The sequence below is a fragment of the Ips typographus genome, linkage group LG2, assembly GCF_016097725.1.
Source record: "Ips typographus isolate SLU linkage group LG2, UJ_Ityp_2.0, whole genome shotgun sequence".
Taxonomy (NCBI): domain Eukaryota; kingdom Metazoa; phylum Arthropoda; class Insecta; order Coleoptera; family Curculionidae; genus Ips; species Ips typographus.
In genome coordinates, this window is record NC_138423.1 from 13,608,680 (window position 1) to 13,620,894 (window position 12,215).

Sequence of the window (12,215 nt, forward strand, 5' to 3'; positions counted from 1 at the left end):
GGGATCCAGACGGGCACAATAATAATAAAAAAAAATATCTTTAATAGTAAAATTTATTAATATAGTCAAGCATATAAAATGATGTTCACATTGTTACCCAATAAGCTAAGTTGGGCATTCTACTTTGTATATTTCAGCTGGATTTATAATAGACAGTCATTGCGTCTAACCCATCAAAATGGACAACAAATGTCATCTCAGCAAAGTAAACAATTTTGATTGGTTAGGTTAGTTATCCAGCTATTAAAAGTCAGCTTTTGTATAATTACAAAACTTCTCATCCAACATGAATGACTTAGAAACTGTTTCACTCAAAAACATTGCAATATACAGGGTGAACCAACTTACACAAAGTCTATTATGTTATTCCTTTATTTACAGGGTTGTAGCTGTAAAAAGTTTAGTTTTTCCGTTATATTAAAATGTTCAGGATGAAATTGTTGTCATGTCGCCAAAACGGGCATTTTTCTAAATCGAACTTTATGAAAACTCTTTATAAAAACATGTAAAATTATTTATGTTTTATGTTGTGATATTGCTAAATAAACCATTTTCCTAAAACGAACAAAAATCGCAGCATGACAATGTTGCCGGCGTTTTACTGACTTTTGTGTCATTGTCTTCTTGAACCTTTTTGTACTGCTAAAAATAATTTCTTTTAATTCATGGTTGAACTTAAAAACTTAGCAAGGGACAAGAAAGCTTTCTAAACTCATTTCAATGTTATTAGCCGCTACTAAAACTAATAACGGTCAAAAATTGAATAGCTTAAATCATTAGATCACCCTGTAATGCAGAATATTCTTAAATATCACATAGAAATTGAGATGGAGGCATTGAGTTAATTAGTACGAGTAACCGCTAAATCTCGGTGGTCTAACGTAATTTCCTTTCTAACTAATTACATTTTAATGACCAAAAGAAAAACATCCTGTATACTTACAAATACTTACAATTTTCAGTTCAAACACTAAACTGTCACTATAAACCGCAACAGTTCATAAAAACTAGTCCTGAATAACATTATTTAAAATTTCAGTGGTAATACGGTTATTACAAAAATAGTCAATATTGCGTCCTTTTGGTGGCACTTAATAAAAAAATAGCTAAAATTGTTGTTATGAGTAAATTTCAGAAAACTTTTCTTATTATAGAAAAAACAAAAGTACCTTAAATATCACTCCTCTTAATCTACATGTCGTCTGCAATTTGGACAGGTCTTTTTTACATTAAACCAGGGATCAATGCATACTTTATGAAACATATGTCCGCAGTTCAATTTTTTTACATAAATATCATCTGATACCAAAGCAGCACAACAAATAGAACACTGTGGTAAACTTTTGGGCCTAAAAAAAACAAAAATATTACCAACCCAATACATCATTATTTTCGTCAATAATTGTTGTACAGGGTGTTCGGATTTAGAGTGTTTTGACAGGAAAACCCCATTTTCCAGATAGATAGAAAAAAACTACACCATTTCCAAATGTAGTTCAGAAAAGGCCAAGTGAGATTCAGAAAAGGTCAAGCGTAATTCAGAATTGGGAACTGCATTCAGAAACCATCAAGTGCAATTAGGAAAAAATCAATTTAAATTCAGAAATCATCAAATGAAATTCAGAACATTGAAGGCAATTCCATAATAGCTATTTATGTAACCAGTTACGAAAAGTTCGATTTTGTGTCACGAATGTTTGTAGGGCGAGCGCAGCGAGGTCCCAAAATTTGAATGAGTTACACAATAAGACATTTTCGAAACGTGTTGCATACATACTTTTTTCTAATTTTGACCAAAAAGCGGTAAAAACCATCTTTTAAAGTAATTTAACACAAATATTCACTTTCATAGCACCTTGTATAAACTGTGACAGCGACATGTTATGATGGATGTCGCCCATATGTTTCTACGGAAATGCATAAAAACAGGGAGTGATGAAATGAACTTTTCATAACTAGTTACATAAAGTGTTACTTTTCGTAACTAGTTACGAAAAGTTTTGTCACTCTAATCAGTTTTGAAAAGTGTCACTTTATATGCCAAAAATAGAAAAAATACATTATCTATGGATAAAATTACCAAAGTCGGAACTCCAGGCCATAAGGCACTTTAACAAATTAATATGCATTATAATACAATGAATGTTATGAAAAAAATAACACAATTTAGGCTAAAACTTGTCTTCAAGTTGTCTTTGACTAAGATTTTGACATAAGCTGTCAAAAGTGACGTTTATTTATTTCTTGTTTCTATGAACAACACTTGAATGCTTAAAATTACTGCGTTTTTAACTTTGGAGTCAAAGAAACAAGTTATTTTTTATTTGTTATTTTCTACCATTGATTTAAAAAATAGTTCTCTAGTCGTTAGTTACTTTGATGTGTGTGAAATTACTGAAAAAGAAATTTGTTAATGGGTCTATATCTGTTACTCATTGCAAGTTAACTTCATATTTCAGTTATTCGTAGAAATAACTATAAAAAATTGCATTTTCTTTAAGTTATATTTGATTATGAGTTATAATAAGAAAGTTACGTCAATTATTGAGAAAACAGAGAGTAACAGCAAAAAGTAAGCACGCCCTTAAAATCACGATAAAAAAGTGCCTTAAACAAGTTTTTGTTTCACTTGGATATTTAAAAAAGATAAAGAGAGATAAAAAAGTTGTGAAGAGTTTTCAAAATTAACGAAATTCGAAAAACGCCCTCTATCGCTGCAAACTGACAAGATATGAAAATACGGTTTTTGCCATCTATGATTATAAGAAATTAGTTAATATTGTTACGGTCTGGGCCTACTATGCTCGATACTTCTTAACGAGCGCTCGCCTCGGGATGAAACCGATGCGCCGCAATATCTGGCCGGGCGCGTATTAAAGTAGGCCACAGTTAGGAAACGCTACCTGGAAGATTCTTGAATGATCAAGGCAACCCGCGAAGCGTTTCGCGGTCATTCTAGAACGTGGTTTGCGAATATAAAAGACGCGGTCTCGACCGCAGTAGTAGTGAATTTGGGAACGCGGTTAAGTTTAAATAGTGGAATAATTGTAGAATTGTAGTAGTGTTTTTAGTAGCTGTGTTAATTATTGTACGGAGTGTTTTGAAGTGTTAATAAATTTATTAATTGTTGAGTTAAACTGACTTTGTGTGAACCCACGGGAAAAACGTAACAATTGGTGTCAGAAGTGCGATCAGACGTTAGTGCGACGTGAATTGGAACTAAACTTCGGGTTAAAGACTTGTGTTCAGAACCGGACTAGAGATTTTCGGAACAGTGGTGTGTTAAATTTATTTTATGCCAATAACAAGACGTCAAAGTGCAAACATGGAGGCCCAATTTGCAGCTATTATGGCAATGCTTAAACAAGACAAGGAAGAACGACAACAAGACAAGGAAGAACAAGAAAGGATTCGACAACAAGAGAAGGAAGAACAAGAAAGAATTCGACAACAAGACAAAGAAGAAAAAGAAAGAATGAGACAACAAGATATAGAAATGCAAGAAAAACGTAACGTAGAAATATTGAACGGTCTAGCGGGGACCAAAACAGAAATCCAAGAGTATGTAACCCATAGTCTTAAAAAGATGAAGTGTGATGTTGAGGAAAAATTAAAGGATGTTCGGGAAGACATTAATGATGTTCGGGACGACATTAGTAAAATTCAGATTGATGTTCGGGAGGACATTAATAAAATTCAGAATGATGTTGAGATAAAGCTACGCGACTTAGAGCAGAAAATTGACAGCAGAGGAGCCAGCTCTACAGTGATCACCGGAAACGGGCTCAACAAGATCAAGCCTCCCACATACGACGGTCAAACTTCATGGGCAACGTACCAACTCCAATTTGAGGCCGCTGCAAATGCAAATAGATGGAGTAACGAGGAAAAGGCTGTAGCACTGGTGGTGGCATTACGAGGACCTGCATTGGAGCTGTTACAGACTCTGCCTATCGCCCAACAAAGCAACTATGACGCATTAGTAGCTGCATTAGAACGACGTTATGGGGATCAGCATAGGAAAGGAGTGTACCAAACACAATTAAAGGCAAGACTGCAGAAAACTGGTGAAAATTTACAAGAGTTTGAGGCCGAAATTCGTCGCCTTGTGCATCTGGCTTACCCAGCCGTCCCGGATGAAATCCAAGAAGAACTTGTGGCACAGTGTTTTGTAGATGGGATTCGAGATCTGGAAGTAAAGAAAATGCTGAAGATGTTCAAAGGAAGCAACAGCAGCGAATTACTAGTTCGAGCGCTGGAAGTTGAAGCTGCGTGCAATGACTTAAAGCCAAGGATCAGGGCCGTGACTATTCAAGAGGAGAGAGAACCGCCAGCCGATCATGCTGCTACACCAATGAATGAAATTAAATCAATGTTCGGCCAAATAGTGCAACAAATGGCAGCATTAGCAAATGGCCAGTCCACACAGTTAGAACGGTCACGCCCGATCACTAGAGTGGAGTGTTATCGATGCGGACGTACGGGACACATCAAACGAGATTGTCGAGTAAGGATACCGTCCCGCTCTCCAACGAGGGACGTACAACCATCCAGAAGGGACCAGGAAAACTCCCACTAGTCAACATTACGGGGCGAATGTTGACTAGCGAAGACAAAGCCCCCAGAATTATCTCCATCAGAAGCCTGGGTAGATCAATAGGAAGCCTGAACGTAGATGGAAAGGTGGATGCGATGAACGTTACTTTTACTTTGGATACCGGTGCGGCAGTATCTTTGATCCGGTCAAACCTTGTGGATAAAAGTCAAATTAAACCTTTACGAAGAAGTATTCTCCTGCGCACTGTGACTGGAGAATCGGCTAAAGTTTTAGGAGAAATAACAGTCAAGATTTGCCTTGGAAGCATTACGTTTTACCACACTGTGTTAGTAGCGGATATTGAAGATGAATTTATTCTGGGAATGGACCTGATTCGTCAACATGGATTTTCTTTTGATCCCGAACAAAATATCCTACGGTTTGGAAGTGAAGAGTTCATCCTGTCAACCAGTCACCGCTGTGAGTCACCCATTAATGTTTTGGCATCTCAGACAGTAAAAATAAGCGGTAATTCCGAGCAAATAATTATTGGACAATTGGAGCAGAATTCTGGGAGCTGTGTTGGACTTGTACGAAACCCGGACCGACCAGGAAGATGCCTCATTGGGAAATCACTTGTAAATGGAGGAAGTGAAGTCCCAATAAGAGTTGCAAATATTTTTTCAGACGACGTAAAAATCAACAAAGGCGAAATTATTGCGGTATTCGATCCTGTAGTCAAAATAACCAATTGCGATGGGTTACCAGAACAGGAGGAGCAGTTGGGGGAAAACAAGCTCTTAAATGAACTTGAAAAGACCTGGAAACATCTGTCAACACCACAACTAAAGAAGGCTCGGAGACTGATTTTGGACCATGCTAGCATATTTGGAACACCGAACAATATGGGAAAAACTACCATTGTAAAACACCGAATTAACACCGGCAATGCACAACCGATTCGACAACCACCTAGGAGACTACCAATAGCCAAACAACAGGAAGTGCAGGAATTAGTGGACAGGATGCTTGACGACGGAGTTATAGAAGAATCCTGCAGCCCTTGGTCATCGCCTGTTGTTCTGGTCACTAAGAAAGATGGATCAAGCAGATTTTGTGTAGATTACCGAAAACTGAATGACGTGACCAAAAAGGACAGCTATCCACTTCCCCGTATCGACGATACACTGACGACTTTGGCAGGATCCTGTTGGTTTTCCACTTTAGATTTGAAGAGTGGGTACTGGCAAGTTGGCATTGAGGAGCAAGATAAGGAGAAGACTGCTTTTTCTGCTGGAAATGGGCTGTACCAATTCAATGTGATGCCCTTCGGACTTTGTAATGCTCCTGCTACGTTTGAAAGACTAATGGAAATTGTGCTTCGTGGCCTTAACTGGAAGACTTGCTTGGTTTATCTGGACGATATCATGGTGATGGAAAAAACTTTTGAAGAACATCTGGACAACTTGCAAGAAGTATTTGCTAGAATAGGTGGTGCCCATCTTCGATTGAACGCCAAAAAGTGTTGGTTCTTCCAAAAGCAAGTCGAATTCCTTGGGCATGTGGTGACGGTCGACGGAATCCAGACGGACGACAAGAAGATCCAAGCAATTAGAGAATGGCCAGTACCAAAGGATAAACACGAACTCAGAAGCTTTCTAGGACTTGCCACCTACTACAGACGGTTTGTGGAAGGATTTGCCAACATCGCAGCTCCGCTACATCAACTTACTGAGGACAAAACACCCTACTGTTGGAATACCCAATGTGATCAGGCGTTCAGAAGGTTAAAGGCATCACTTTGCTCTAGTCCCATCCTCAGTTATCCACAACCAAAAGGAAAGTTCATTTTAGACACAGATGCCAGTAATTCTGGTATTGGAGCTGTATTGTCTCAAATCCAAAACGGAGAAGAACATGTTATAGAATACTTCAGTAGGAAACTTACCAAAGCAGAACGGAACTACTGTGTAACGAGAAAAGAGCTACTGGCAATAGTAAAATCAGTCGATCACTTTCACAAGTACTTGTACGGACAGGAATTTTTGATAAGGACTGACCATGCGGCACTCAAGTGGCTCCTCGGAATGAAACAACCGGAAGGACAAGTAGCAAGATGGTTTGAAAAACTCCAGCAGTATAATTTCAACATCAAGCATCGACCCGGAAAGCTGCATAATAACGCAGATGCTCTATCAAGAAGACCTTGCGCCGAAGAATGCAAACATTGCCAGAAAGCGGAACAACGTGAAGGCGTTGTGTCCATCAGAATGGTTCAGCTGAAGACCAATGATGAATGGAGTACCGATGAGATTAGGAAGGATCAACTAGAAGACAGCGACATAGGCCCATTGTTGTTGAGAAAGGAACAAAGCGAGCCAAGACCAACATGGCAAGAAATCTCTAGCAAAGGCCTGACGTTCAAAGCACTTTGGGCTCAGTGGGACTCGCTTGTGGTTGAAGGCGGCTTGCTAAAAAGAGCTTGGGAGAGTGCCGATGGAAAAGAGATAAGGAAGCAGCTGGTAGTTCCCAGAGGAAGGGTCGACCACGTACTGGAGGAAATGCACAATGGAAAGACTGGTGCTCATTTGGGAGTAAATAAGACTTTGGACAAAATCCGGCAACGTTTTTACTGGGTGAACTACTGCCAAGACGTGAAATCATGGTGTCGACAATGTTCCATTTGTGCAGCTAGCCACGGACCACAGACGAGATCCCGGGGACCTATGAAGCAGTACAACGTAGGATTGCCGTTCGAACGTTTAGCGATAGACGTCGCTGGGCCTTTTCCGGAGACCAACAGAGGCAACAAGTACATTCTTGTTGCCATGGATTACTTTAGCAAATGGCCTGAGGTATTTGCGATTCCAAATCAAGAAGCCAGCACAGTCGCTGATATTCTCGTCGAAAATGTCTTCAGTAGATTTGGTGTGCCGTTGGAGTTACACTCTGATCAGGGACGAAACTTTGAGTCCAAGCTCTTTCAGAGGCTCTGTGACCTGCTAGGCATTAGGAAGACCCGAACAACGCCGCTTCATCCTCAGTCGGATGGCATGGTCGAGAGATTTAATAAGACCATAGAGCAACATCTCTCAAAGGTTGTTGATCAGCATCAGAAAGATTGGGACCAGCATATTCCGCTCTTCTTGATGGCTTATAGAGCAGCAGTCCACAACTCAACGGGACAGTCACCATCTAAAGTTCTGTTTGGTCGAGAACTGCGACTTCCATGCGATGTGGTGTTCGGATCTCCAACAGGCCAAAGCACGAACATTGAGAACTACGTTGACGAGTTGCAAGACAGATTACTGAACATCCATGATCTGGTCAGGGAAAGTTTGAATCTAGCTAGCGACAAGATGAAAGCCCGTTATGATCTGAGGGCCAATTCGGGAGGGTTCCAGAAGGATGATAAAGTTTGGTTGTTTAACCCTCAGAGGAAGAAAGGCAAATCACCGAAATTAACACCTGTTTGGGAGGGACCTTACAATGTGGTAAAAAGGTTAAACGACGTCGTGTACAGAGTCCAACGCAGCCCCAAAGGCAAGATGAAAATTGTCCATCTGGACAGACTCAAGAAATACCAGGGATTGGATGAAGCGGATCGGGACGATCAGCTTTAAGAGGGGGGCAGTGTTACGGTCTGGGCCTACTATGCTCGATACTTCTTAACGAGCGCTCGCCTCGGGATGAAACCGATGCGCCGCAATATCTGGCCGGGCGCGTATTAAAGTAGGCCACAGTTAGGAAACGCTACCTGGAAGATTCTTGAATGATCAAGGCAACCCGCGAAGCGTTTCGCGGTCATTCTAGAACGTGGTTTGCGAATATAAAAGACGCGGTCTCGACCGCAGTAGTAGTGAATTTGGGAACGCGGTTAAGTTTAAATAGTGGAATAATTGTGGAATTGTAGTAGTGTTTTTAGTAGCTGTGTTAATTATTGTACGGAGTGTTTTGAAGTGTTAATAAATTTATTAATTGTTGAGTTAAACTGACTTTGTGTGAACCCACGGGAAAAACGTAACAATATTTTATCCTGAAAATTGGATGCAATTTTTATTTCACATTGAAATAAGATAAGAGACAACCGGCAACATGTTGCCTACCAAAGGCAAACGGAGGTCAGCCAAAAACACCACCCCAACATCAAAGGAATTATGCCGGCTGTCCCTTATTCTTGTTAAATAGCTATTCTTTGGCTCTAGTATATTAGTTTTTTCCTATCTAGCCGGGAAATGGGGTTTTCCTGTCAAAACACACTAAATCTGGACACCCTGTACATACAACAAAAAAATATTAAAAAAAGTAAAAGTCCATTATCACTCAGTGGAGTTGTATGAATACGAAAAGTAAAGAATAACACACAGTCCTCTCCACAATACTTTATTTCAGCCTTCAAGAAATAAGGCCTGTTCAACCAGTTTCGGACATAGAACTGCCCATATTCAGCCATTTTTCTGTCTTTTTATAAAAGGTTAGACAAAGAGACCCATATTACGATAAAAATTAATTTAAGAAGGTGGCGCTTCTGAGGTATTTATGTGAAATTTGATATTTTTGCAATACTTACCTAAAACAATTGCAATCTTCGCATAACAGAAAACGTTTTTTTCTTGGTTTTTGTATTTTGTCGTGTTAAACATTGTTTACTAATTGTTTTACTAAATTGAGTAATATAAGATACGCGGACGACACCATCGTGTTCGCAGATAGCCCACAAGCACTACAACAACTTATCAACAAAATAGCAAGAGTTAGTAAGGAATATGGTTTGGACATAAACATACAAAAGACCAAAATTATGGTCATTAGCAAGAACAAGATTGACAACATCCAGTTATCCATCAACAACCAACCAATAGAGAGAGTACCACACATCACGTACCTGGGAACACGTATAAACGAGAACTGGGACGCAACTCAAGAAATCAAATCACGAATCGCCAAAGCCACAGCCGCCTACAACAAAATGAGCAAACTCTTCAGAAGCCATGATCTTACACTGGAAACAAAAATGAGACTTCTCAGATGTTACATCTTTTCTATCCTCTTATACGGGACGGAATCTTGGACACTCAATGAAAGCACATCCAAGAAAATAGAAGCCTTCGAAATGCGACTCTATCGAAGAATGATGAGGATATCATGGACCGAACATATCACTAATGAAGAGGTACTAAGAAGGATGAATAAACAAAAAGAAATTATGAACACCATCAAGATCCGAAAACTGCAATATCTGGGCCACATCATGAGAAACGACTCCAGGTACTCCTTACTCCAGACAATCATCCAGGGAAAAATCAATGGAAGAAGAGGTCCAGGAAGGAGAAGAATATCTTGGCTGCATAACCTCAGGAAGTGGACCGGAAAAACATCAACCGAACTCTTCCGCATTGCCGTAAACAAGGTTAGGCTCGCCATGCTGATTGCCAACATCCGTAACGGATAGGAACCACAAGAAGAAGAAGAAACATTGTTGGTTCTAAGAGTGGATGCAGAAAATGTCGAAAGTATTGATACGGGGTGTTCAAAAATTGGCCTCAAAAAATTAATTTTAAAAAGTGCAAAAAGTCAAGATTTCTGATTTGAACAACCCTATTTTTATAATTTTATCTTATTCCTTGTTCAAAGTTGGGGTCATTCGTTTTACGTTACTTAGTTGAAATATTCATACTTTTTGAAATAATCGCTAATCAAAGTTTTTTTATCCCATAAACCTCCTAGTATTAACGGTAAAGTAGGCTGTGCCTGCATATCGACAAAATATTACTTTGACGCACGTCGAGCGAATTTGACAGTTTGTCAATATATTGTCTTGTTCAACTACGTCATCGTGACGTCAAGTTTGCAGCCTTATGTCAACGCTTGCACCGCCTACTTTCGTATTATACAAGCAAAACTGTCCTGCACGCATGTAACATTTCAGTTATTTGTAATCATTTCAAAAAGTAACAATTTTTCAAATAAGTAACATAATACAAACTTGCCCTAATTTTAGATGGAAAAGAAAATAAAATTATAAATTGTCCTAAACCTTCTCTTGCCAAGAACGTCATCTGAGTGACTGAAATTAAAATTCCATTGTTTGTCAGTCACTTGCTAATATAGTATACATAAGTTCACCTAGTATTTTTCTTGTTCAATTCGACAAAATATATGTAAAATCGTCGATTTTCAGAATGATTGTGAGAAAAATTCTGTATTTTTTGAATTTTTTTCTTTTTATCTGTACTATACAAGGTGTCCCATAAGTGGTAAAAAAATTAATACCATATTTATGGGGTCAAAATAATACGATTTAGCACAACTTATCTTATAGGCAGTTATTTTAACAAAAAGTTTCTTAAATTTTTCTCAGAAATGCATCAAGCCAAATTTTAATTGCAAAAATCCAGTGATTTTAGGAATACTAACTAGATAAGCATACCTTTTTTGGCTAGAAGATATTGGAAAACAGATATTTAGATTCCAGTTGGTTTACCAGAAAAAAGTTACAGTGATTTTAAAGTGCATTTTGTATTTCCTGCAGGTAGCAGGAAAATTTTTGGTTACCTACTATTCTTTACAAAATCCTATATTAATAGTACTAAATACAGCATGTTTTTGAAATACCTACCCTGAAGAACTATCCTCAGAACAGATTGAGACTGGCGGCGATGGCGATCGTCGTCGACGTTTCGCCATTTGTTGTCTACTTGCTCTATACTGCTGAGGTGCTTCCTGAGCATTGTAATGATTGTAAACTGCTAATGCTACAGCACCAACAATAGTAAGACCAAATAAAATGATTTTCAGCTGAATCATATTGCCCTTTATCCTGTAATAAAAATAAATATAAAATGAATGGGAAAAACAGTTATAGACACACCTTGTAAGAAGAAGGGGTCTTTCTTTACATCCTAGAAAAACTGTTATGTAAAAAAAATTATAGGTAAATAAGTTGAATAAGGCCATTATCTTATCTATTTGCTATCTTTGGACATTAATTATATACCTACTAGAAAGCATTATAATGATATAATTCCTGAAGTTGACACCATTACATACTTTCAATAAATAACCATAAATACTAACCTTTTAGTCCTTTTATGTAAGTAAAACTGCAGTAATAGGTACTAACTGAAAACTCTAGAACTCACTATTGAAAATTTCTAATCAAATCAGTCAGATTAATAGAAGCACATAGTAGAAAATGGTAGAACTCAAACTTAAGAAGAGAGAATCAACTTTTACGAATTTAGGGGAATTTGATAAAGTCAACAAGACAGTACATCCAACCAAATAACAATTCCATAAGTTGTTGCAACTGTTCCCAAAAAAAAATTAATGACATTAACCTAACATTATGTAATTTACCCCTTCATAACTACTACTTTGGTACTAACCTGGAAAATAATTATACAGTTTAATGATCCCGTCATAAACTGGAAATAACAATAACTATTTGAAGAGATAGTTAGGACTCTCTTTGCCCTTTTGTTGATTGTTTGATACAACAAAAACAAAAATAAACACTACTTTGTACTTTTAATAAGCTGTTATGGTTATAACGTTTGACGCCTGACATCACGCTCATCAGTTCAAGAAGAGTGATCATTATCATCATCATCACGTGCTCACTTAAACAATGGCTTTGTAGTTACCATGTGACCGTCCATTCAAACAAGCTTAGGAT

At 38.2% G+C, this 12,215-nt stretch overlaps 1 protein-coding gene across 5 annotated transcripts; it reads right to left on the reverse strand.

Moving 5' to 3' along the window:
• Positions 1-35: 35 nt before the first annotated feature.
• On the reverse strand, positions 36-12,107 carry LOC145740633 (uncharacterized). Of its 5 annotated transcripts, none has more exons than XR_014181486.1 (4): positions 11,926-12,107; positions 11,615-11,846; positions 11,157-11,357; positions 36-1,349 (listed from the first exon to the last, which is right to left on the reverse strand). XR_014181486.1 is itself a non-coding variant. In XM_081996249.1 (4 exons), the coding sequence occupies exons 1-3, from the start codon at positions 11,492-11,494 to the stop codon at positions 1,187-1,189; spliced, it is 450 nt and encodes a 149-aa protein (XP_081852375.1). In that variant the 5' UTR covers positions 11,495-11,517; the 3' UTR covers positions 36-1,106; positions 1,170-1,186. The 5 variants fall into 5 exon arrangements, 2 of the variants coding, with proteins under 2 accessions (XP_081852375.1, XP_081852374.1); XM_081996249.1 differs by lacking the exons at positions 11,615-11,846; positions 11,926-12,107 and adding an exon at positions 11,409-11,517 and having other exon boundaries at positions 36-1,106; positions 1,170-1,349; XR_014181485.1 differs by lacking the exon at positions 11,615-11,846 and having other exon boundaries at positions 11,926-12,097.
• Between the last annotated feature and the right edge of the window lie 108 nt (positions 12,108-12,215).

Bases quoted from the DNA above. Each gene is read 5' to 3' on its own strand.
- LOC145740633 (XM_081996249.1), bottom strand. From the start codon at position 11,494: ATGGCCTTATTCAACTTATTTACCTATAATTTTTTTTACATAACAGTT. The intron at 11,358-11,408 runs GTGTGTCTATAA...TTTTTATTACAG, and splicing joins AGACCCCTTCTTCTTACAAG to GATAAAGGGCAATATGATTC. The intron at 1,350-11,156 runs GTAGGTATTTCA...TGTTTTTTTTAG, and splicing joins TCTGAGGATAGTTCTTCAGG to GCCCAAAAGTTTACCACAGT.